This window comes from Podarcis melisellensis (genome assembly GCF_964234715.1).
Source record: "Podarcis melisellensis genome assembly, chromosome: 4".
In the NCBI taxonomy this organism is placed as follows: domain Eukaryota; kingdom Metazoa; phylum Chordata; class Lepidosauria; order Squamata; family Lacertidae; genus Podarcis; species Podarcis melisellensis.
Window position 1 is genome coordinate 78,654,176 of NC_138531.1, and position 27,236 is coordinate 78,681,411.

Consider the following 27,236-nt stretch of genomic DNA (forward strand, 5'->3'; position numbering starts at 1 on the left):
CCACTGATTCTGGATAGGACCATACATGAGTGCATTTTAAAAAGGTGCACATTAGTGCATATTTAAACTATTATATGTGCAACCTGTATACAGTTTGGCCTAATACACATATTTGCGAGCAATTTATTTTAATAAAATGCATTTTTATATTTTCACTAACATACACATTTTATACCCACTTTCCCCTAATATACACATTTTTATCCGGGGGTGGGGGGTGGGGAGGTTGGTGAGCATATTGTGAAACTCATAAATGTGAATTCTGCATAAAACTGCATTTCCCAGCAACTGGTATTCAGAGGTATACTGACTATGAAACTGCAGGTAGAACAGCAGTCTCCCATGGCATCTATTTGAATTATTTAGTTCCATCAATTTAGGGAGATGGGATGAGCATCATAATGCAGAAGGAGGGGGTTGGGGTTGGGTGTACCCATATCTATATATTTATTGGAAAAATTTCTCTTCCTAGACCAGGGCAAGTGGAGTGGAGCATGTTACGGTGGTACCTCGGGTTAAGTACTTAATTCATTCCAGAGGTCTGTTTTTAACCTTAAACTGTTCTTAACCTGAAGCACCACTTTAGCTAATGGGGCCTCCTGCTACCACTGGAGAACAATTTCTGTTCTCATCCTGAAGCAAAGTTCTTAACCCAAGGTACTATTTCTGGGTTAGCGGAGTCTGTAACCTGAAGTGTATGTAACCTGAAGCATATGTAACCTGAGGTACCACTGTACTTGGGTATGTACATTTGTATTAGAAAGAGAGAATTACCTCCTTACCTCTGAAATTTGTCTTGGTTCATTCATTTAAAGGTAAAGATGCTTCAACTGAGCATTTCTACTTGCAGGGGCCACCCGGGGCATCTATCTAAATGCTGACCACTGACAAAGATGCCATTATCCATTTTCTCTCCCCCCTACCGTAACACATTATAAAAAATCAGTCATCCAACAAAGGCTAGAGCAGCTTGAAACCAATAAACCTTTTTAATGTCTTGCTTTGGTGGTTCTCTGAAAACAGAGGCACTGGGATATCAGCATCAGCTGCTTTCAGGGCAAACACTGTTAGCTTTCCTTGAGAGCCCCCGTATGCCATGCTGTGGAAGAATTAAGAGCTTTCTGCATCAAGTGAAGATAAAACTTTCTGGCGGCACATTGGGTCTGCCCCAGGTATTGCAGCAAGATGAAGTCTTTTTAAAATTGTGTTGGTGGCTCAGCATACCCTACAAATATCTAGATACTGGGGCTTAGACTTGAAAATCAAGATCAGGCAAGATCAGGTGGAAGTAATTGGTAACTTTGCCTGCTAGTCTTGTTGGTAAAGCACTCTGCTTAAGATAAATTCTTCAGTCTTGGGAAAAGGCCTGGGACTATAATTAACTACTTGCAGGCAATCAAGTAGTCACAAACAGAATACTCTGGGCATAGGCTGGGTAGCTCAGTCAGTAGAGCATGGGACTCTTAATCCCAGGGTTGTGGGCTTGAGCCCCAAATTGGGTGAAAGATTCCTGCAGTGCAGGGGGCTGGACTAGATGACCCTCATGGGCCCTTCCAACTCTACATTTCTATGATTCTTAGTCTGGTTCTGTTGTTAAGTACGGACCTCCAGAACAAATTAAGTACTTAACCTGAGGTACCACTGTATACTACATTTTTTTAGATTTGCCTTGAGACAGTTTTTAAACCTCTTACTCAAGAAAATCACCATTTTATAGTTCAAATCGGGGGAAATAAATACAGGAAATGGGCAAAAGTACAAAGATTCACAAAATGTTTAGGGGTAGATTCAGGTAGGTAGCCACATTGGTCTGATGCAGTTGAAATAAATAAACAGATAAATAATTGTTTAGGGGTATGTGTACCCCTGCGTCCCGTCCCCCCCAGAAAAATGTACTGGCCTTAGCAATCACTCCACAAAAAGTATTGTGTAACTTAAAATCAATCAAACACAGAGCTCCCAAAGATGGTGAGATCAACCTTCAGTATAGGCAAAAAAATATGTATAATGGTTTTATAATTATTTACAGTACAGTGCAGTCTTCCAATACTGGACATATTGGTGGAATTTTATCTTGTTAACAGAATGGAGTAAGACACATTATTTTAGAAATGCACAGTGACTCCAAATGGAGGGTGAAAATTGCTGCTGCTGCTGCTGCTACTGCTGCTGCTGCTTTATTTAATTTTGTTTTGTTTTGAAGGTTGTGGAAATCTCGGCAACAAAGAGGCTTCCATCCTCAAGAAATCCTTTAAAAATCTTTAAATGTAATTAGGTAGCCAGAGATTTAAGTCCTGCATGCCCTTTTCCAGGGAATTATGGAATTGCAAACTATTCAGGCTTATGGTAACATCAGGCTCACTATGAAGTCCCTGAATGGTTGGGATTACATAGTAAAGAAGCCCTATTTGCTGAAGAAGCAGGACAGTGCAGCTATTATTATCCCAAATACATGCAAAAAAGAAAAAAACCTTTTCAGAAGTAGGGATTCTGGGTTAACATTCTGGGGGCCCTAAGAGTACTTATCTTTGCCCTCAGTTCCAAAACTGGTATACATTTGGCATAGTTTTCATGTTTCCTTAAAAAAAGAAACACAAAGTTGAATTTTGCGTTAAGAATAAAACTGATGGTATGAGTCAAAGTAATTCCACAATTAACTTAATTTTGAGTGGAGACTCAGGTACCCATGGCCACTGGATAACTTCACAACCTGTTTACAAATATTGTTCATTTTGGCACATATTTTATAAAAATTAATTAGTAAGATCACTGTGTATTCCCAACAAATTTTGCCCTTTAGTGAGGGCACTTCTCTGCAGTAACCATTTGACTGTATGGATACACGTCCCACACTGGAAGTGGATCCATTAATTAATGTGCAAGATAGAAGTTTTATACGCAAATTGAGCAAATAACTTTAATCACTGTTATTAGACTTAATCGCTATGATTAGACCATGCTAGGAACAGGCCCCAGCTCTGTTCATTTTGATATCTCCCCACCCCCCACCCCGCTTTTTTAAAAGAAAATAAATTGACCACCGTAATTAAAAGACAGACAGTGAAGATGGTTACCTGAATTATCTGGATGAAAAAGTGGAGGAGAACTGGCTATTGGCCCTTGCGGATGGATGCAGCTTGCTGAAGACCTCTGGCTTGTAATCAAAATCCTGCTTTTTGCAGACGGTAATCTGGAAACTGCCCCCAGACCTAACTGAGGCTTAAGTATCATTGCAGAGCGATAAAAGCTTGGAGGCACCTCATAGTGAGTGTATGGTGGAGGACAAAATTCTCCTTTCACAGGCCTTTCCCCAACCTGCACAAATATAAATACAAAAAAAGTTATGGCAAGAAAGGTATCTTGAGAAACAAAATATATGGCGTTTGCATAACTGCTTATAAGAACCGAGATCACTGCTTTCCAGCATTGGTTTGATATGTAGAGGTGGAAAATGCAGCAATCTCTGAATAAAAAGTGATAGACTACCTTTCACAACAGAACATCAAATGGTGGCATTCGATTATGATTGCTTGAAAATTATTTGGTAAGGCTGAATACACACAAAGGTTACCTACAGTGCAATCCTATTGTCTTTTGTTTTTGTACTTAAAAAAAATAAACCCATTTCAGCTTTTTATGGTATGTCTGCAAAACAGTTTGAGACACATGTAAAAGGTGATTAATATATGCAGTACTGTCGTACCTTGGAAGTTGAACACCTTGTGAGACGAACGCATTGGCTCCTGAACACTGCAAACCTGGAAAGTGAGTGTTCCGGTTTGCAAACGTTCTTTGGAACCCAAACATCCAACGCAGCTTCCGATTGGCTGCAGGAACTTCCTGTAGCCAATCGGAAGCCGCGCCTTGGTTTCCAAATGTTTTGGAAGTCGAGCGGACTTCTGGAACGGATTCCGTTCGACTTCCGAGGTACCACTGAACTAAGTGTCCCGATTTTCCAGGGGCAGTCGCAGAAACCCGAAAGCTGTCCCAGTTTCTGATTTGATCCCAGAATGTCCCTATTCTGCCTGCCAGCACTGCCAAGTGAAGACAAGGGATAGCAGCAGTGAGGGTGGAACCCATTGCCTCTCCATGGCTGCCACCGCTGGCCTCCTCCTGTGGGGAGTTTGTAGTAGGTGCTGGAGAGTAGACAAGGAGGAGGAATGGCCGTTGCCACCAAGGCTCAGCCCTGTGTGTTGTACCAGCTCTGAGGGGCAGGGAGATAGCAAGACCGCCCTGGGTGGGAAGAAAGGGGGAGCGGAAGAGCCCGAGAAGTCTTGATTTTTTAAAAATAGAAATGCTTTGTGCATCCGCGTCTAATCCTGTCCCTTTCTAAAATGTATTTATTGCTGTGCGTTTTTCTTTTTGCAAATTTACCAAAGAGTAAAATAAAATCAGGATTAAGGGGCTTTCTTGGGACGGTGGAAAGTGTGTGTGCTGTGTCCCATTGCTTTTCTTCTAATAGGAAATGCTCTGCAGGAGGGGGGGACAAGGATGGGGGGGTCAGTTGGTGCGGGAGTGAGAAATGTCCCTGTTTTCATCTGAGGAATGCTGGAGGGCATGTTAATAACAACAACCAAGTCTCATTAAGTTCAACTGGATATAGAATTTCTGGCTAAATCTGCACTCATGGAACACTTAGGACTGAGAGTACCATAAGTCCCACTGAGTGGGGCTTCCTTGTGAACAAACAGGCAAAGCAGTGCTATTTTTCTCACCATGGACACCTCCCTCATTCTCTTAGAATGGCAGTGGCGCCCACCTGAGAGGTGCTGAAACTGAGTTCTGGTGAGTTCCAGCTGGAAAAAAAGTCCTGATACAAAGGGAATCGCTACAATCCTACACACATTTGTGTGGGACAAAGCGCCACAGGCTTACAGTGGTACCTCAGGTTACAGACGCTTCAGGTTACAGACTCCGCTAACCCAGAAATAGTACCTGAGGTTAAGAACTTTGCTTCAGGATGAGAACAGAAATCGTGGTCCCACAGTGCAGTGGCAGCAGGAGGCCCCATTAGCTAAAGTGGTACCTCAGGTTAAGAACAGTTTCAGGTTAAGAACAGACCTCCAGAACGAATTAAGTTCTTAACCCGAGGTACCACTGTATTTCCGAGCAGTTCCTTATGTACAGGATTCCACCACTCAGCAGGGCATTTTAATCACCTTTGTTCTTTATTAGACAGTAAGCTAGTGGAGTCTGCGTTTATACGTGCTCATTGTCCTTTGTTTTACAGAGAGGAATTGGAAAACATTTAGCAGGGAAAGTAACTGGACACTAATGTATTGGACACTCAGATGCTCTGATTAATGAGAAATGAATTAAAAGGTGATATCTAGTAACAATTTAAATATAAATGTATCAATGTAGACAAAAGAATTAATCTTCCTAAATTTATGTACGTTATCGTGAATGGATTTGTGGTGGTGATGGTGGTTGTGTGAGTGATTAATGGATCCCTCCCTGTGCCTGCCCCTGCCCCAACCAAGCAATAAAAAAATGAAATTTCCACAACAAGATACTGGCCCTGCAATGCTTTATATGCAGGCCATGATTCACATATGTAATCCTATCACAAATTCATTGGAAATGAGCATTTTCCATTGCTGTGCTTATACTTGGAACTATCTTCCCTGTGCTGTGCAGGAAGTGTCATCTGTTATGTGTTTTTAAAATATTCTCAAGACATATCTTGTTTGCTGAAGCTTTTGCCAGCTCTTAATGCTGGACTTGATAACTTTCGCAGAGTTTTATTCTGGTTTTAGTGTTACAAGTTTTATATGGGCGGTTGTATTGTGATTTGCTGTTTACCATTTAGAAATTGTGCTGCAGTCTAAATTTTATTTCTAAATAAATCATTGCTTTCAATTATGTCTACCTCCAAGTAATGAGCACAATTTGTGCTTTTTTCTGGGGGGTACTCAAGGGTACACAGTACTGGCATCTCCCTCCCTCCCCCCATGTTAAAAGTGTGGCACTTACTGTAACAACTTCATGGTGAGCACTGGGACCCTTTTTTCTTAAAAAAAAGGGGGGGGGAGCACTGGGCACAATCTGGCCAAAGTGTGACACATTTATACTTCATTGGTTTCAGTGGGATAATTAAACATGCAGCCTAACGCTGCAATTTTATATATATCTGCTCATAAGTAAGCTCCATTGAGTTCAATGGGACTTACATCCAGGTAAGTACGTACAGTGGAAGCTCGAGCTGCGAATGTCATTCATGCGGGATGCACGTTCGTAACCCACGTCTGCAAATCAGCACTTCTGCACATGCGCAAAGCGCGATTTAGCACTTCAGCGCATGCACAACCACCGAAACATGGAATTAACCTTTTTCCGGTACTTCCGGGTTTCAGCTGTCCGCAACCCAAAAAAACGCAACTTGAAGCAGCTGTCACCCAAGGGATGACAGTATAGAATTGCAGTCAAAATCCCTCCCACTGACATCAACTGATCTTTTTAAAGTGATTAATAGTATGTATTTATCAACATGATTTTAGTAGTGGCATCAAATATTGAACTGATCCCCTTGTGTGTAAATACTGCTCCCCCCATAAACTAGGGGTAGGGAATCTTGGGCCCTTGGGGTTTCCCCCAGGATGTACCCTCTTTCCCCAGGTCGCACCAGCATTGTTTTATACGCTCAAGTGTTTTTGTCTGACTGACATGTGTCACTGAACTTGCTGATCTTTCTGAAAGCAATTGGAAGCATTTTTGTTTTGACAAGCTTTTGCAGCTAGATGAAAAGGCCCCTGCCGTAGGTGCTTATTTTGTTTCTTTTTAAAATCTATATTGTACTCAGTTGTTCCTGTAGAGTGTGGTTGTTGTTGTTTTAACCTTATTTTAGCTGTTTTTAAGGCTGCGGAAGGCAGTTCACAAATTAATAAATAATAGTAACATTCACATTCATCACTACACTCAACTTTTGCCTCTGGCCCCACCCCCCAGTGGCATGTGGCCCCCGGAAGACTGCCCAGAAGGGAAAGTGGTCCTCAGGATGAAAAATGTCCCCCAGCCCTGCAGAAAATAACTCTGCCTGCTCAGCAGTTGCTCTATTTCTCCCAAAGGGAAATTGCTCACTAAGGGCACTTCTGGGTGACCTGCTCTTAAGCATCAATCCTGATTTCTTAGCAAGGCGATTAGGCAATATTGGCTATTTAAGGAGCATTCACTTTGATTTGTTTGCAGAGATGCTCGACAAGGTTGCTTTAAAGTACTTTTTGCTGCATTTCTCCACCATTTTTCTTATTGCAGGAGGTCCACATTTGGGGGGGGGGAGCGGGTTTGTTGTGCAAGAACTCCAAATGAGCTTTCATTGGGCAACTTGAATTTGTCAGTTAAATTAACAAAGGCCACCACCGCAGGGCGGAATCCTGCATAGCTTTGGAACTTGCCCAGGAAAATATAAACTGCACCATACAATCTCTGATATTTCTACTCTATTTCAGTAGATGCTGGCAGGTGGCTGCCATATGGAAGGAGAGAGAGAGAGAGAGAGATGACAGTGAACATGCTGGTTCACCTTGTCAGCCCAGCTCTGACTTTCCTATAATCCTGGTGAAATGGTTACACCTGGAAGTGTCCTGCAGGCAGCTCCTGGAAGACAAGAACCCCAGCAGGTTTTTGCAAGGTTGCTTTTGAACATGTGCGAAAAGGGCAGGGCAACAATTTTAAGAAAGCAAACAAGCAGAAAAGACAAATGCACCTGTGATCAGGAATTGCGTAAAAACAACAGTGCCGATGAATATTCAGGATTAAGAAAGGTTCCTGAACGGTTGTTCAGTTTGCCAACACACAATTTAAAGCATCCTTGAAGGGGAATCCGGTTGGTGATTTAAGCTGCAAACTAGCATCTGGCTGTTATTTTGCACTTTGCTTTTAAGATTTTGATTTTTCAAAAACAAAACAAAACAGCTTGGAAGGCAAAGCCAGATTTATTTTAGAAATTAATCATAAAAATTGCCAAAAGCTGAATATGCAAAACTACCTAGGCTGCTTGATTAACTTTGCTGCTAATTTACAACACATTCTTGTGTCATGTCACTGCATTTTCAATTATTTATATACATTTACACAATGCAATTTAATGACAGCTATAAATCCTTTGATCCTTGTGGCTACAGTGCTCCAAGAGTTGTATCATGCTTCTATGAATGAAAATCGTTTGGTTGTTTTTTTTCATCCCTGTAATATGTAGGAAAGCATATGGAACACAGGATCTAGGCTTTACATCTGCATAATCTTTACTTCCTGCTCACATAGTTCACCAAATAATTTCAGCCTTCTGAAAGTTAATTATATGTAAATAAAGTTAGCACTTCTGTAAACTATCTGAAATGCTGTTTTTAACCATCGCAATGTATTTCAGCATGTTACTTCCTTACATTTTTAGAAAGGTATGCTTTTTCTCCAGAAGCTAGCCTATTTCACTTTGGTAAAACCTCTTCCCATTAAAATAAATAAATAGCACAGCGACTGGACAGCTACAATGCGTCCCAGCTACTTCTCATGTTAATTGGAGACTTCATTATATACGCTGTGCTTTAATAGGACATGTCCATTCAGCAATAACAAATGCTATTTAAAAAGGAAAGAAGAATTCTGCAAATACCTGGTTAATGCATTTTTTAACCACCTTGATTTATCTATGCAAGGGAGGGGGGGTGCTTGCTTCTTATCTTTTTCAGATGGCACAGGAAAAAGGGAATACATTGTTTAGCAGAAAATAAAAACGGAAAATTTATGTGGAGCAAATGCTCTTTTAAAGTCATATTTGTGAAAGGATTTTTTAATATATATATATATTTTTTAAAAATGATTTATTCTAAACTTGCCATGTTTGTGGCCCAATGCTATGATTCCTTACGACTACTGCAATGTGTTTCAGATGGGGTTGTCCCTGAAAGACTTCCCAAATGCAGCTGCTAGGTTACTAACTGGAGCCAACTATACAGAGCTTATCGCAATCATACACCCAATGTCTGACCCTGTGGTTCCTCTTGTACTGAACAGGACTGAATGTCTGTACAGAACTTCTCAGAACTTCCCAACCTCATTAGGGCAAGGCCTACTGGGAAGAGTTGCTGGGATCACTGGCCCTGTGCTGTTTTGGTTTCTTTGAATTAAGAGTTAACTTCACTGACACCGTGTTGTTCATCACTGACCTACATCTTACTCCAGCTCCTGACAGATGACCCCCATGTGTTTATGCACTTTGTGCTACAACCAGGTGCTACATACAAAAACCAATCCTGTGTGCCTTACCTCCTGGATAAACTTTTCACCCATTTGACCAAAATGATGGCTTGGGGATTTAATGCCAGACACCACGAGTCCAGAACTGTAAATCCGAGGCTTCTGCAAGTCAGGTTTAAACTTGTCATAGAGAACGGTGCCTGCTTTAATATCTCCATCGCTCGAAGCCTTCTGCTCTGTGGCCATTGGCATGCTGCAAGGAGGTGCCACATAGGGTAATCCAGCTGGGGCAAATGCATGGTCAAGGTGGCTTATTGCCTGGGGATTTCTTCTGATGTAAGTGATGATCTTAGGCCTCACATGTTTGGGCTTGGGGATGTCTGGTTTTATCTCAGGCTTGTCTTCCAGCTTCTCTATGCCGTTGCTCTCCCCATCGTCCTTGGCCAGATGGGAGCCCTTAGCATGGATGAGGATGGGTTTGGGGATGCCACTGTTACAGGGAGTCTTGTTAGGCACTTTAGGGGATAGGCTTAGCAACTGTGTGTCGTCAATGGGAGGTAGGACCGCAGAGGATGGCAGCTTGTCAACATGAAGTGTATAGAGATCCTTCAAGCCACTGCTTGCTGCTGCTGTGGTGTGATTACTGACATTCACAGCCGCCACAGGGCGCAAAGGCGTCGGGGCACATAAAAAGGTATCCGTTCTTCCTGATATTTTACAGCTCTCTGGAGTGTCGCTTGAAAGATTTCTCTTTAGAATGACCGTCTTCTTGCTCAGAACTGAAACACTTGTAGCATCTAAACCACAGCCCTGGATGTTAGAGTGATCATCTGACGCATTCTCTGCACTAAACACGTTTGGTTGATCAGAGGTGAGCATCGCAACATCACTATTCCCTTTGACTAGTTTGCTTTCATTACTGTTTAGAAGTTTGCAGTCTGGCAGATTTGTGTTATGCATAAAAGGCATATGCCCACCAGCTGCTTGAATGCAAGTTGCATCAGTATCATGTAGGTTTTTATTTCTTGTAGGTGTCAGCTTGCCACTGTGTTTGCTGTCACCAGCAAAAGGCAGTGCAGAATCCTCTTCTTTTTCAGCTATACACTCACTCAGTTGGTTCATCGACCTGCTGTCACTAAGACTACCTCCCTTTCTTAAACCTGGGGAGTTATTACTATTACTTACCAGCCTGTCACTGGCAGAGTCAAAGTCCTCATTTAAATATGGATTCTCTCCTTTGCGACAAGCTTCCTGCAACTGATGTGATTTCTCCTTGTATACTTCAGATCCATAATCCTTTTTATTCTGCCCTGCAACATTATTTTCCTCCATCTGGTATCCGAGAAATTCAACCGGCGTATTCCTGTCAATTTTTTGCTGACACATACTCTTAGACTGAGAATACAGAGGGCTTTTCAACTCCGCCTTTCCTCTCTTATCACCCTGGTGATCTACTTGTGCTTCTGATCTGTTCCAAATTTCACTGGATTTTACAGTTAAATGTAGATCTATGTGAGCAGGGTGTGGTGTGCTTTGTTTGTTGAAATTTGCAAGGTTGTCCGCACCTGGTTGTGTTGCTGCAACATTTGTTTTCTTTGTTTCTGAGGTAGATGGTGGCTTAGAATAACGGACAATGTTTCCCTCGGAGGCGCTATCAGTTGGACGAAACACCACGCCTAAAAAGTGGTCTGTGGATGTTTTACGAGATCTCTCGGTGTCTCCAATCAAATGGTGCGAGGTGTCAATGGAATCCAAGGATGCGGAAAGCAACCGCTTGCCTGATACACGACCTACAAATTCTTTCCCAAAAGCTTCCGTTTTAGCCATCAGTTTCCTTGATCTCCCCAAGGAAAGGCGCTTTATCCCTTCTGGCTCAATCCTTCTAGGTGCTCTCTCCTTTGAAACGTGCTGAATGAGATCAGCATCGCTTTTTGAAAGAACCACTGAAAAGGTCTCATTTGTATTCATCCTCAGATTGGACAAACTATGTCCCCGGCTAATAGGGAGTAGTTTTGAAGAGTCCTTCACCCCATCAGTCCTGTAATCCTTATGCAATTCCCTGCTGGTGGTGGAATGCAGCCTAAACTCTGATAGGCCAGTAGTAGTGCCCTGAAGTCTGTTCCTCTCTGAATCTAACTGTGCGTTATTTTCAGTCTCACCTGTATTCCGGCATCTAGTTTCTCTTGACAGATCATTTGTCCTTAATTCCCCTCCAGAGGTTCTAACCTCTGGTGTGATTTGGTTGGCATTCGTGTCTCCAACAGTCACCATACGTTCATTGTTATTCTTCATCTTGTTTCTGTTGTCCTGCAATAAATTGTAACATGACTTATTGGGAACCAGCGGGGCACTCATCTTCAAAATGCCAGTTCTCTCACTGCCCAAGTGAGAGGCAACTCTTCTCTAACCGTGTGGGCCACTGAGCATACTTCTCTTTGGGGGAGTCAAGGTACAAAACTGATCAATTGGGGGGGGGGGGAATCCTTTGCAGACTGCACAAGCCTCTTGTCAATCACATCCTTCGGATGTTTCAGTCATTATAGGGACAGAGTGTTGATCCAAGAATCCCCCACAAAAAGAGATGGGTTTTAAAAAATGCAAAAGACATCCATTAGGGTCCCTCTGAATGACAGTCCATAGAACCTGTAAGAGAGAGAAAGAAATAGTTAGCCTATATCACATAATAGAGATGCAACTCTATAATTTTGGATCCAAAACAATTCAGACTGGTTTCTCTCCAAACCAGCTTCAATCTGAATTGAGAAAATTAATGAGGTAGATGTATTTTAAGTTGGCAATGGGGGAGAGGGTTATTGGTCTGTGGTTTTTGTTCTTGCTGTTCTCATGTTTTGTGGCTTCTTATTGTATTTTTATGTTGCAAATCACCTTGAGATCTGCAGATGAAAGGCTGTATACAAATGAATATTAATACAGCAATAAGAAGGAGAAGGAGAAGTGCCCAGCCTTTGTAAACTGCTTTGAGACCTATTTGTAATGGCAAGTGGTATAAAGATATATTTCAAAACTTTGCAACTACATACAATCTTTATATGATCTTTATAGTGATGGGGCATAGCTCAGTGCTAAACCACAAGTCTGGCATACAGGAGCTCCCAGATTCAATTCTGGCTCTCCAGTTTAAACAAAGCCAGGTGAGGTAAGCAAGGCAGATGCAACAGCAGAAATGCACAAGGCAACACAATAAGAATTGATGGAGGGAAGTGTGTTCTACTCAGACAAGCTATTTCCTTTCATTACTTTCAATGACTTTTCTCATGTACACTGATTCTGAGGTGCCAACATCAATTCAAGCACATTTAGGGAAAGACTAAAGGAAAAGGATTAGGCAACAGGGCCAGATGATCTGACTCAAAGCAAAACAATGATGAATCCCAATTGTTGCTTAATTCTTCTTCACTTATCTCATAGAGTATTTCTGCAGTAACATTTGCTGGCAGAGAAGTGTTTAAAATGAAAATGGATCTCTAATCAGAAATGTGAAGGGGAGCATACTAAATCAACTCTTTTCTTCAGAAAAAACAACACACTTTTTAATGCCTCTTCAAACAGTAGTAAGACCCAGTGCAAGTTTGCAGTGTTAAACTAATAATTTATTACATGTCAAGGTATATTTTTGTCACTAGAGGTACAGCCGGCCTCCGAGACTGGGGCTGACACAGCAGCCACAACCGTACCTGGATGGGGATAGTCTTGCTTTCGCTGAGCACACACACAAGTAACCTTCCATCTGAATTGCTGGAGTACATAATATGTTAGGCTGCCCTTGAAAATGGTCCAGAAACATCATTTAGTCCAGAGGAGAGTAGTAAAATGGTTAATTGGGGCTGTGAGATATGAACATACCATGCCAGCCCTTAATAATTTTCACCAGCTATGGATGAGTCAGGGACAAATCAAGAAAACAGAATTTTTTTGCTGTTCTGGCAAGGTATGCCAGTATTTAGAATGCCTGATGCCCGCTGAAGCTCAATACTGATGCTTGATTATGGAACTTTGGATCCTGGACCCTGTCCAGATAGGGGCACAGCTGAGCCACTGGGGTGCAGCTGATGGAAGGCACTCTGCGCCACTAAGGCCACCTGAACCTCAAATGACAGCAAAGGATCCAGAAGGACCCTCAAGCTGTGTGCCCACTCCTCCAGAGGGAGTGTAACCTGTTCAAGAGCAGGCTACCTCCCATCCATCTGGACTTGGGAACTACCCACTGGCAGTGCCTCAGTCTTATCTGAATTGAGCTTAAGTTTGTTGGCTCTCATCCAGTCCATTACCAAGGAAAGGCAATGGTCCAACACATCCACTGCCTCAGCTGCAGATGTAAAGGTGAAGTAGAGCTGTGTGTCATCAGCATATTGCTGGCAATGTACCCCCAAACTCCAGATGATTATGGTACCTGAGGGATCACCTCTTCATTAGGACATTTTTACTGTTTGAGTCAAAGGTCAAGGTAGCACCGCCATTCCACATACAGAAGCTGCTCAGATTGCCAGCTGACTCTTACTTCAATACTGGTGATGGGACAGTGTCCTCCTGAGAGCAGCTTAGGTCATGTGATCCATGCAGCTTTCTTTCACCAGTCCTGCTCTTCCCTATATTTATGCCTATCAGGCCTCAGAGATCATCTTTGGTTGTCCCACCACAGGAAGGCAACCTAGGTGGTGACAAGTTAACAAGGTACCCAATTTACAGCATATTAACTGATCCGTGATGCGGGTGGTGCTGTGGGTTAAATCACAGAGCCTAGGGCTTGCCGATCAAAAGGTCGGCGGTTTGAATCCCTGTGACAGGGTGAGCTCCCGTTGCTCAGTCCCAGCTCCTGCTAACCTAGAAGTTCGAAAGCACGTCAAAGTGCAAGTAGATAAATAGGTACCGCTCCGGCAGGAAGGTAAACGGCGTTTCCATACGCTGCTCTGGTTCGCCAGAAGTGGCTTAGTTATGCTGGCCACATGACCCGGAAGCTGAACGCTGGCTCCCTCGGCCAATAAAGAGAGATGAACACTGCAACCCCAGAGTCGTCCGCGACTGGACTAATGGGCATGGGGTCCCTTTACCTTTACCTAACTGGTCCGTGAACAAAAGAAGCATCATAAAACTTTCTTTAGGCTTCTTCTTCTTGCATCTTCTTAGTACCTTACCTATTGTATGCTACTCACAAACACTAAAACATTGCTGAAAACTAGACACCCAAAGCTATCTTGCAGTTGCGTAGTATAGCTTTATCTGATTTTTCAAAAGCATTGAAGTAACCATTGTAAACAATGTATTTAGGGAATTATGATAATGTGGCATCTATTATGGACTGTACAAACATGTATACTCTAGATAAGGCATGCCACAACAACTGTGCTGGAAAACTGCTATCTAGTTGACTCAGGGCTGATTCAATGCTTTACGTGCTGAATGAGTTTGCAGGTGCTTGTCTCCCAGTCAATATCCATAACGTTCACTGACATAAGTCTTTCATTTCCGATGCTGCTCGTGATGATGTTGCAGAGACTCTAACCAATGCAGTTTGAAAAGGCTGACTCAACACAGGTAAATACAGTTCAAGGATCCTGGCTTTGAGCTGATAATGACTTAATATTGTGAGCCTTTCCTCCCTGTGGGACAAAAATGGATCGTGTGAGTAGCCCTAGCTGCCAAAGGACAGATTTTGCAAAAGGGGATGGAATCCTCTTGGTCATACAGTGAGCATAGGACATGCCCACAATATGCCAATATAAAATAAGTATGTATTCTGAGATTTAGCATAGAATTTGGACTCCATACATCAGGAGCCGCCAACATTTTGGGTCGCTAGACATATTTGGAATTTTGAGGCAGTGCTATGGACACTATTCATAAAATGGCTACAACGAAGGGTGTGGCACGACACAAAATGGCTGCCACATCTAAAAGGGTGGGGAGAGGATCACGAAAAGGTATGGGCATGTCCCCTGCCCCCACCCCCAACTCAGCCCTCCTATCAATGGAAAAAGGTGCCTACATCACCCAGCATTGCACTCACTCATTCATGGAGAGAAATTCTTTGTACCTCTCCTTTGTTCAGAATGGAAAGGAGAGATGGCGTTCAGTCCTAGTATCCAGGAAAATGTGGATATGTCTGAAAGGGCAAGTTTGTTGTAAGAGATGCTGAGCCCATGCAAGCAGGAACTGAACAGAAAAAGAGCCTCTCATGCATTGTGGATTTTTGAGGAGTATACATTGAGACCTTTTACAGGCACCAAATCTTAATGCATGTTATAAAAATAACCCAAGCCAACACAAACACCTTCTTTTTCTTTTCTTCTTTCTCTTCCCTTCTTCCTGTTAGGAAGGAAGAAGGGGCAATTGCTTCCATTCATGCAAGCTGTTAATCTGGTGATCAAATCAACATTAGTGCAAACCATGCCAAAAAACAGCAAATGCATCAACATTCACTGGATTCCAAACAAGTTTCGCTTTTGTTCAGTAGCAACCCAGTGGAATGGAGAGAAAACTCTACACAATAGGGGGAAAACACAGACTGTTATGTGTTTCCCAACATAGCCATTTAACTTCTATATCATTGATAATTCTGTTTCATATCATGCTCTGTATATCAATAAACCAAGTGATTTGTCTCAGCTACGTTTAGTCATCTGTGGTTTTTTTCTTTCATGCGAGCTTCACTCCCTACTCTACTGGGTTGCAACTGGGCAAAACTGAACCTTGATTGGACTTGAGTGAATGCTGGCGCATTGACTGACTTTGAGCACAGTATGCACTAACATTGATTCAATCACCAGATTAACACAAGCTGTATCTGATTGATTTCTCCCAGTTCCTCCATACCACTGCATGTCAAGTCTTTCCAGAAGTTTTCCCCAAACTCAGAAGAAGCTGCTTTGGTCAAGAAGGGGCAGGGAATTCTCATTATGTGATCACAAGCACTGGGCACTGAATACAAACCAATAACAATGGAGCAAAACGTGATCATTTTGTGCTCAGATCTAGCAACCCGTATGAGCTTATGCCACTGATAACATTTTTTTAAAGGAACAGGGCTTTCATTACCATAATGTAGGCAAAGGAGGTTGGATATGAATATTTTTCTAAGGCAAATAACTAAGAACACATTGCTATAAAGGAAGAAACACATACGCCGGATGTTACTAGCGGTGGAGGGCATTTTATGTGTTCCTGAAATCTTGTAAATTTTTCTATCCAGGGTTTTAATTACTTCCTCTGTAGTACATGTATATCTAATCGTGTTTGAGCTTTCATCTTCTTTCCTTCCCACCTTACTTTGTGGTGTTGTATTCCCAGGACAAGTAATGGAGAAGTCTTTTATCTTAACCCTTGGGAAAATTATAGAGACTGAACTTGAGGTAATATAAAGCCTATCTCCTGCCATGCAAGCTTCGCTTCCAAAATAGCAAGAACAAATTTAGCTGGAGTTAAGAGCTCATTGGAAACATATTGCCTTTGCACCACAGAGGCTACTCTGTCCAGAATGTGTCTTGCACTACATTTTGCACTGACCTTGTGTATCTGCAGCCATTTCTTCAGTGTTAGTCACTTATAAGTGTCAAGGCAGTACTTAAAAATATAGGGTGAAATCCATTGGTGCCTGTTCTCCAGGAACTGATTTATTTCCATCCCCCTACAATCCTCCTGCACCCCCAAAATTTGCTTTGGAGGGCTGGAGAATCCTCTGGAGAAGATTTCATGTTGGGAGATGCTTGGCGAGAGGGGGAGCAGAAATCCATTGCATGAGTAGACGTCTGCTTCCACTAAGTTATGCAACTCTGTGCAACTAAATTACACATGGTATGGAGAAAGGGAAGTTTTTCAATCCAAGGCTATCTGATGTCAGGGACTGGGCAGAGGAGGAATGGTGGAGACCGCCTCCCCAACCTGACCCTTCCAGGGAAGAGGAAGAGGAAGACAGTAGAGATTTATAACAGGGGTATGAGGGAGGTCGCAGCTCAGAGGCAAATGAGGGGGGAAGTTGGGAAATCATGGGAGAACCAGAACAACAATGTCATTAGAAAGCATTCCAGACCCTCCACCACCCAGAACCCAGCAAGCCTTAAAAGTAGGAGAGCAAAGAGCTCAAAGACAGAGGGCACATAGCATCACCCATAGAGGAGATTATGAGAATGACAAATGAGGAAGTGGGAGAGATGGGGGTGTGGAGATTCATTCAGGAAAATGCCATTATCCAGGAGGCTGGGTTCTATAACCTCTCTCTGTAAAGACTGAAATAAAAAAGGACAGTAAGAAACTTTTCCTTGTCTTTATTCTTTCTTGGGCAACCAGGCAGGAGCCACTGACAGCATCCTGACATCCAATGCAGCTCAATCTTGGAAATTATTGAAGCAATGAAAGGAAGTTCTTTTTCACACAGCTACACATAGTTGAACTATAGAATTTGCTCTTGCAATATTCAGTGATGATCACCAGGTTCAACGAATTGTAGAATTGGAACGGACCATAAGGGTCATCTAGTCCAGCCCTCTGCAATGCAGGGATCCTTCCCCTAGCATGGGACTTGAACCCACAACCCTGAAATTAAGAGTCTTATTCTCTACTGACTGAGCTATCCAGCATCTGTTGCCTTTAAGCGCTCTCTCTTTCATTGAAATATATAGCACTTTGGAGGTCATGTGCTTTGAGAGGATTGTTATCTATTCGTAATTTATTTTAAATATCTTTACCCCACCTCTTTTGCAGCTTAAGGTAGCTCACACTGTATTTAAACCTAACAATAAAATGCTGAGCCCAAATAAAACCCCATCAATCCCCAAACAGGAGACCTAAAATCATTTCAAATTGCAGTTGAATAATGTGAATGTCCTTCATTGCTAAATGCGCAATATTATTCCTTCTCAGGATCAATCTTTATTAACCATGCATTCTGGGTATACTCTCATCTTATGCATCATTTGCATATATAACAATTTATCATGTTTCCAACTCCTCATATTACAAAAAGACAAAAAAACAATTACACCTTTCAGCTGCAATTACAGCAATTGGTGGTAATATTTTGTACAGAACTCTTACATTGTTTAGAGGTTCTTCCTTGGGCGGGTGGGGAACGCAATGGTAATCTGTACAAATGTTCAAAACGCCATGTTCTTTCCTTTATGAGAGTTTTCATATTTCTAAATCATGCTTTCAAAATAATATTTTTCATACGCATTTAAGAAAGCATACACATTAATTATACAGTGCAATGCTTACAGGAAGAATACATGATAAACACATAGCACCCAGGCAGAGCAGTCCTAAGTATAGGAAGCCGGCGGAATTAATGTTGTTTCTAATTAAGCTGGTGTAAATTAATACCTCCCAGTGTTTCCCAAACTTGGGTCTCCAGATGTTGTTGAACTACAACTCCCATCATCCTTGACCTGCTAGCTAGGGATGATAGGCATTGTAGCCCAACAACAGCTGGAGACCCAAGATTGAGAAACACTACAAATTCTGCTCTGGGGTGAGCCTACTGCCTTCTGACTCTGCTCAAGTCTAGCAGAAGGAAAACAGGTCTTTAAAATAGAGTTTGACTTCCACAACACCCTTTTGTCAGTGCAAGTTTGGGCGGGTTGACAAGTCACATGACTGAGACGAAAGAGGGTTGGAATAGGTGTAAGTTATGGGAGTTATGTTCATGTATTCCCTTACTAAGTCAGGATGAAGAAGTTACACTAGCATAATCCCAATTGAGTCCCAGCTCAGCTGGTCCACCTATTCCAAACTCACTCATCCTGGCAGATCTTGGGTTTGGATTGCATTGTAAATTATTTATGATAATCAAATATAACATCAGCCACACTCATGCTTTGCCTATCCATTCCTTGCCTTGCCTTAGTTCCTATTACTTGCTCATAGGGTGGCTACTTAGGCATTAAAGTAAGTGACAAGAATATCCATCTCATGTGACCTAAATACCCAATTCAAGGATTTAGAACTGGAGAAGGAGAGACACAAATACCGAGATGGGATTAGTGGCATAGTGTTACAATTCATCCAGGCCCATTCCAAGTCCATGCAAATAAATGGAGGTTTGCCCATTGGCTGAAAGAGGATGTAGAATGCAAACTTTAAAAAATAATCTCGCTAGCATGCGATAACTATTTTCAGCACTCTCACCAGAGCAAGGTACCATAAATTCCTACCAAGCTGCCATCAAATTACTCTCAAGTATTTTGAAATGGCATTAAGTAAATTATATGTATAGTACAAAAGTAAGAATATTATGAGGAACCTTAGGAAAATGTATAATTACTCAGGCAAGAACAACGATCATAAAGATTTAGCATTATTGCATATTTCAGTGCACTTCACATACTTTAAATCAGTGATCTCGATGATAACTAGAGGTACCAAGTTGCCCCCAAGATTGAGGGGGCCAGGTGCACATCATGCATGTGTGATGTCATGCACATGACACGTGTGTGACATCATGTGCATCATGCATCATGGGTGTGTGATGGCAAACCTGTGTGTCGTCACACTGTTGGGAGGAGGCCAAGCATTCTGGAGGACCCGAGCACTGTGCCACACTCAACCTCTTCCGCCCCCTCAACATTGAGGGGACCTGGCCTCCTTCCAACAAATATTGAGGAAGCCAAAGACACGTGTCGTCATGCCTGACAACAACTTTATAATGGCTAGTACAAATGCATGCATGCATGCATACACACACACACACAGCAGTTAGAGGTGCTTCCCCAAGGCTACCTAATGAGTTCAGGTCTTCAGTGAGACGTGAACTGGGGACTTCTCAGTCCACCCTCTTGGCCACAACGCGACACCAGCTGTCTGCCAAATTCCTTCTCACTTCTTGCTAGGCCTCCTTTCCACTCATTAATTAATCCCACTCAGAGATGTTGTTGTCGGGCAGTGCTATGCCATTAAGTGAAACTACCGGTGCAACAGACTGTAAACTCCTTGCCATACAAAGCTACCTTTGTTATGTTGTGATGGTAAACATGTCTGCTTGCATGCACCATGGCCTCCAGAGAGACATGTCCTCTACCTAACCTTGTTGGCATCAGAACTTTCTAGATGAGCCAACCACTGCACTGCCAAAAAGAAAAAATATTTTTTACATAACATGTCTGATCTGTTTAGCGGTTAGAGATTAAGGTTGTAATCATTTAACTTACTGTCTCCACTATTCTGACACAACCTTGTCAATTACAGAGCTTAACATCTTTCGAGCAGGCATTTATGAATCAAGAGGGTCCAAAAAAAGCCATTGCTCATCAGCCAGTCTTATCTTTTAGAACCAGAAGCGTTATCTTCATGTCAGAAACCACTGCCCCCCTCCCCCACCAAAAAGGAAACAGAAACCCAACTCTTCCCTTTTCTGCAAATTGAATTCATTATTATATGGTAATTTTTTTCAAGAACAAAGAAGACAAATGCAAATGAATAGAAGAGTCGGTACGGAATGGCTGTGATCTCAAGAAACATTTCACATATTCCCCAAGCAACTGTTCTGAAAATTCTTTTATTATTCTGTGATGGGACGCAAGTCAGAGATAATATCTGTGAAGCTCAGCAATGGAATTTGTTGAAAAGTACTGTAGGCTGTATTCAACTTAGTTACAGTTGAGTTATTGAAACTGATGGACTAAGTTATTCATGTCCATTAATTTCAGTGAGTCTACTCTGAGTAAGAGTGCTGTTGGAGAAAACCTTCCATATTCACAAGGCAATACACCCTCGTTACGTGACCATCAGCAGTTGCCGGGGCTGGAATTAGGAATCCATATCTCTGTGCACAGCTGCTCATGTGATCAGTGACAAAGACTGTAGGTTAGAGCAGTGTTTTCCAACTGGGGGCCCCAGGATATTTCAAGGGGGACCCAGGTGAAAATTACATAAATGGGGGGCCATAACATGAGGCTAGGGAGCTACAGAGGGAAGTGAGAAGAAAAGGAGGGAAATCATTTTTTTAAAAAAAATCCTGCTTGGCTGGCTATCTGCTTGGCCAATCACAAGCAGGTAAGGGGGAGGCCCACCAGTCTTTAGTAAGACTCTCCCTGCTTATTAAACCCTGTTGCCCCTTTAGCTTCCAGACATTCTCCTCCCAGTCTTCTCCCTCTTCTCCCTTTAACCACTCATTGTCATCCCACCACCAGTCCCCAAACTCTGAGCCTTCTTCTCTTGGGGGTTCCTTGGCTGGTTCCCCCCACCATTCCTCTGCATCCAACCAGTCCATGGCAGTCTGCAATCTAACCAAGTGGGACAGTGCTGGCTATAGAACTTGACCCATGTCCCTACAAGGCCAAGGACTCAGTGAGCGGTTTGTGCCTCTTCTTTCCCAAAGTACCTGATTGCTCTCCTTCCATCTCCAGCTCTCCACAATCTTCAATAGAGCAGATCTTTATTTTGTCAAAAGTATAATATAGGTTACTGGTGGTCAGCTTCTCTGTGTGAATGTCCCATTTTTACACTAAGTTAGGCAGGGCATCTGTTTTAACAGAGAAGAAAACTGCAGGAGTTTGCTATACCTGACTGCTTTGTAGAAATCTTAGGTATCGAAAGACCTTGAAGTAGCAACAACCAGCCAAGATCAAAAGAAATGCATTGCCGATACTTTAAGAATAAGGCTGTCATACTAAGCACAGTTACTAGCAAGTCCCATTGAATCCACTTTAGGTTCAGGCTGTTGTCCTGTTCAAGAGTTATGTGAAATGTCCGAAGCCTTAAGCTAGAAAGGAACACATACAAGCCCTGGCTTCAAGATCCACTTCTGATCTTTGCCCCCTTGAGTGTAAAAACCTGAATTGGAATTTTAAGTCTGAACAGCTGAACAAGCTTAAAATATTTGTGAACAGGAACCCTGATAAGACAGGGTTCCCAGTTGTAGGGAAGTTACCAAGGTTGCTTCCAAACAAGACTTAGAGAGGGGTGGAAGCATAGCTGTCAACTTACAGATTTGAAAATAAGGGACCAGCAGCCTCGAAAATAAGGGATCAGCAGCCAAAATAAGGGATTTTTCGGGCACAGGTATGTTCGACTTCTGAGCCCCTCTGAGCCAAAGGCAGAAAGCCCAGCCAACAGCCAAACGAAGCCTCATCAATAAGGGACAGCAGCGGGACATGGCGCTGGGTTAAGGGACTGTCCCACCAAATAAGGGACGCTTGACAGCTATGGGTGGAAGGCAGGGAGCCTCAGTCCTGGCAACTGCTCCATAGGGCAAGACCGCTAGGCTGATCTGTATCTTTTTGTTTCCCTGGATAAAGAGTTAACTTCACTGGCACCGGTGAGTTGTTGCCTTTACTACTGGCCTTAGCTTGACTGCAGCCCTGAAGGCAGCCACACAAACTCCTGCACTTATCAGCTGAGCGGCAGAAATACTGTGTGACATGCAGGGAGGTTCCAGGTTCAATCTCTGGCATCTCCAGATAGAGGTAGAAGAGGATCCCCTGGAGAGCCAGTGCCAGTCAGGGCAGAAAATGCTGAGCTAACTGAGACAGACCAATAGTCTGGTTCAGTACAAGGCAGCTTCTTGTGTTCCTTCAGGTTGTTAAACAGGTTGTTAAATTCTGAAAAGGAGCCAAGCTGTTGGCAGTGTGTAAAACAGTATCTGAAGATCCTAGCTCTAGATATGGAAAGACATCCTCAGAGACGTGTGTCAAGTGTGTGATCTAAAAATGTTGTACACAGATGGTGATGTCATGGCAGCACGCCAGGACACAGCATCACAGCCATCACAATTAATTTTTTTCTCCCTAACAGCACTGCACCCCACAAATGCACTGTGCCACAGAGAACCTGCCAATGGTATTAATCTCTGGGAAATAATTAGCCCCTGAAAAATCCTTCCATGCCATTTCACCAGATGGCCAGAGGAGACAATCAGCTAAAATCATGCTGGTTCAGCACCTAAAGAAATGTCAGATAGCTATGATTTGTGCTGTCCTGTGCAAATAGGTAACGCAAAGCATTAAATGTGCTGTATGGCACTTTGGGCAACAAAATTCCTTACTGTGTGGTTTTTGTTTCTCGTATTACTTTTAATTCAGACCATGGGGTTGTTAGTTTTGTTTGCATTCCAACAATAGATCTTCAGGGGAAAGCACCACATTTGGTGGACTGTGAGGTTCAGATGTTCTGGACTGGCTACCTCTTTAAAAAAGAACCTTAACAAAAACAAACCCAGGAACAATGTGTTGCTTGGAAGCTGACAATCTTGAAGCTGAAATGGCTTTCTTTAGCTTCTTGCAGCAGTGTAGTGATATTTTTTGAGGGGCATCATTATAGCCCCCATAGCCATGACCCCCCCCCCCAGCCACAGGTCCACAGCCATGCCCTCATTGAGAACCCATAAATGCTGGCAGATGTGTAAATACATTTTACTACAAAAAATGAGGAAGAAGGGCTTGTCTTCCCAGGAGGAGTCCTGTGGCACCCTCAAGACTAAACTGTTTGCAGCATGACTGCAATCCTCTGAATAATTACCTGGAACCAAGATTTGCTGAACTTAGTGGTGTATGAATTTTGATTGCACAGGTTCAACTTCCCAAGCACCCTGAGCTTTAAACAAAGACTTTTCAACCAGCTGAAATGCAGCATAAAGCTCCAGAGTTAGAAATGCAAACAATCTGGCAAAGAACTGCCGTGATTTAAACAGTCTGAAGCAGAAACCCAGTCAAAGAAAAGGCGCCGAGAGCCTCTTGACCACAATTGCCAGAGCAAGGAGGGCCTGTCAGGCTGATGCTCCTGCAGATGACGTAATTACTGCTGCTCTGAAAAAAAAAGCTCTGTAGCTGTCCACTCCTGTAACACCATGATGAGTGCATACGCTAGGGGTGCCATATTCCCAATAGTGAAAATCAGGACAAAGTTTTTGAGCTTTGTAGCTTGGGGGGGGGGGGTTGGAAAAAATCTGCCCAGACGCCATTCTGCCCAGACGTGAGCAATTCCAGGAAGTGTCCCGGATGCATGGCAGTCCTGACGTACACAGAATATTTTTAAAGCATATGGCTTTCCCCAAGGAATCCTAGGTGCTAGTTTGTCAAGGGTGCTAGGAGTCATAGCTTTGTACAGTTCCCAGGATTCTTTGGATGAAGTGATGTGCTTTAAATGTATTGTGTGCCTGCAGCCCTTCTTGCCCCGGGGGTGGCACTTATTATTTTATCTGTGAAGCCAACACACTTTTCAGAAGCAGACCAGAAGATCTCTCCCCAACTCCCCTTTCTTCACCTCATTCCACGGTGATCTTATGCCCTTGCTTTATTCATGCAAGTATAACTAACAAAGCAAAGACAAAGACAAGCATAGCTGAGCATATGGCGTTTGTCATGGCCCTCCATCCTGAAAAAGCGGGACTGGGGATTTCTGGAACATTAGCACAGTTATGTGGCTAATCCACCAGGGAGTCTCCTTCTGATGGTGGGAGAGGAACAGAATGGCAAACAGCACTGTTTGAAGCTCAAGCTGTGACACACTTTCTGTTTCAAACCCACACCCCTCCTGCAATCACTGCATCTGGCCTATAATTTGGCATTACAGGTCTTTCCACCAGGTGGACATTATTTCAGATTTAACAAAGCCCAGCGATTATTTTTGCAGCAATTTCAGAACTCTATTAGGCAAAGAGGGTTATGCTGTAATCAACCATAACAAAGCTGTAGCAAAGTAACCAAAAGCAACTCGCCGCAGGCAGAATCCAATCACCTTTTCTGGGTTTTGTTATCTTTTATCATCTTTCTGTTCAAAAGCACACGCCTGCACCATCACTATGGCCAACAATACGGCACAGAGGGGTTTCTGCGCTGACCAAGACAAAGCACGCTCACTTTGGGGATGAGCCCTGTGCGCATTTACCAGGTAAACAAGGAATGCGGGGAGCCCGTTTTAAATGTGCATACATTTCCATAAAGCAATTGGTCTAAATTTGTGGACCTGCCATTCATCATGGCATAACAGTGGGGAGGGGGACAAAACCACACCGTGTTTGCTCAGCATGTTTCATATACTGCAAGTCTTTGCTGGTTTTCTAGGTACGTTACTAGCATTTGTCCATTAGTCTACTGCGCCCAGAATAACTCCATGGGAATAAGGGAGTTCATGCTGTCAGCTAGGGGGCTTCACTATGACAATGCTGATCCCCTGCTAATTTGGTTCCCCAAATGAAATGCAAAAAAGTTTAAAGCGTGCGCCTGTGATCCTCCTATGCATACTTATGTGGAAGAGTCCCACACAAACCAGTGTCAACAATTTCCATGGTCCAGTTAAGCATGCAATTAAGGTGACCAACGATGTCAGTTCTGTCAACACCAATTCTCTGCATTATTATGAGAGACAAGGCTGAATCCACTGCCTGTTTCCTGGCCCCTCTATCAGAGGCGATAATACACTTCTGAGTACCAGTTTCTGGAAACGGCAGGAGGGGAGAATGCTCTTGTGCTCAGGTCCTGCTTCTCACAGGCATCCCCCCAATGCCCCACTGTGAGAACAGGAAGCAGAAGGGCCATTGCTGCTTACTGGGATATTGAGGGGGGGGGGTTTGAGGTGGTGGCAAGTTTTAGACGATAGGAATGCAGACTGGCCTTGTTGGCAGCCCCAACCTCACTGCCACCTTGCACTCAAACTCTACGTCAGAGGAAGCAATTCTGCTGCCAGGAGGTTATTGCTGCAAGTGAGGTCTCCTTGATCCCCATCTCCTGCATGTGGGATTCCTATTGGCACCTGGTTGGCCACTGCATGAAACTGGATGCTGGGCTAGATAGGTGTTTTGTCCAATTATCTTATACACCTACCTGTTTTTGCTCCCATGATTGCTGGTCCAGTAGAAAATGCATTCCAGGAAGCCTGATTGTGTGCACATTGTTTTAGCTCAAGATAAGCAACTTGTGACCCTCAGCTAAATTTCAGGTCTCCCTCAGTCTAATTTGACATGGGACAAGTGAGCAGGAGGAGTGCAGAAAGGAGAAAGGGGGAAATGTGGACAACTATCACACTTGACATGTAGCCAAAAAGAAAGGTAATGCAAAGGTTCATTTTATAATAAATAACCAATAATCACTGCTTTGTAAATCACAGATTCTGGTTTGGAGGATGATGCATGGTATTCTGAAAATCTAAGCTTTTAAATTAGTAAAATCAATATAGCTAATTCCTAGCCACCTTGGCTGGAGAGATAACTTTAAAATGGTATTAGGGGTATTCCCTTTCACATTTTTCAGTCTAGGTAGGTCTTAATAGTCCTAATGAGCTTATTTTTGGCTGGTTCAGAAAAGGGCTCATGGAATCACTTTATCACATCACACAACACAATCCAAATTTACTATCAGTGTCTGTGGTCCAAGTCACAACAGGCTACTCTGCAGTGGTGAGGTCAATATGCACGATGGAGCAATTACATGACCCTGTCATTAAACATAGCACATATCTATTCCATCTTAGAATACCAATCTAGTTGTGCAAATCAACCCTTAGAAGCAGAATTAATTACATTATTTGGGCAGGATCCAGAAAAGGTTAAACATTTGTAAAATCCATTGACTTCAAAGCATAAAATGCTTTAGCATAAAATGCTAAAAGTGCTTTCATTTGCCTGAATCGTACCTTTTGCAAATGTATTTAATTTACACAAAGTATTCAGATTGCAAAAATCTAGGTTTCTTTGATTTATAATTTACATTCCCCCTTGCCCCACTGGAGAATATACCTTTAATATTTTGTATTGCAGTGTTATGCAAAGACTCCACATGTGTTCTTAAAGACAATGATTTCTGTTGTATACCTTTAAAGCATATATGAAGCACCTTTGCCCCCTCAAAGAATTCTGGGCCCTGTAGTTTGCCCCTCAGACAATTACAATTCTCAGCAACCTTTAACAAACTACTGGGCCCAGAATTCTCAGAGCAAGGAAAGTATAGTGTGTACGCAACCTTACAGTATTATGCAGAACACAGAGATACATTAGTGCATCTATCGTAAAACAATTTTCTTTCCCCTATTATTATAATTTCCTGCCGTACAATTTCTGAACTCCCTACAGCAATAATCATTCTTGCAGCTGACAAGGCCTG

The 27,236-nt window shown here is 42.8% G+C and overlaps 1 protein-coding gene across 2 annotated transcripts in view; it reads right to left on the reverse strand.

Annotated features, from left to right (window-relative positions):
- The window catches only part of MTUS2 (microtubule associated scaffold protein 2), a 292,374-nt gene that overhangs the window by 180,186 nt on the left and 84,952 nt on the right, over positions 1–27,236 (reverse strand). For both annotated transcript variants that reach the window (XM_081909297.1, XM_081909296.1), the window contains 2 exons: positions 9,265–11,838; positions 3,075–3,315 (listed from right to left, as the gene is read on the reverse strand). In XM_081909297.1, coding sequence (XP_081765423.1) covers positions 3,075–3,315; positions 9,265–11,550 — 2,527 coding nt within the window. In that variant the 5' untranslated portion in view covers positions 11,551–11,838. The remainder of the gene's footprint in view (positions 1–3,074; positions 3,316–9,264; positions 11,839–27,236) is intronic.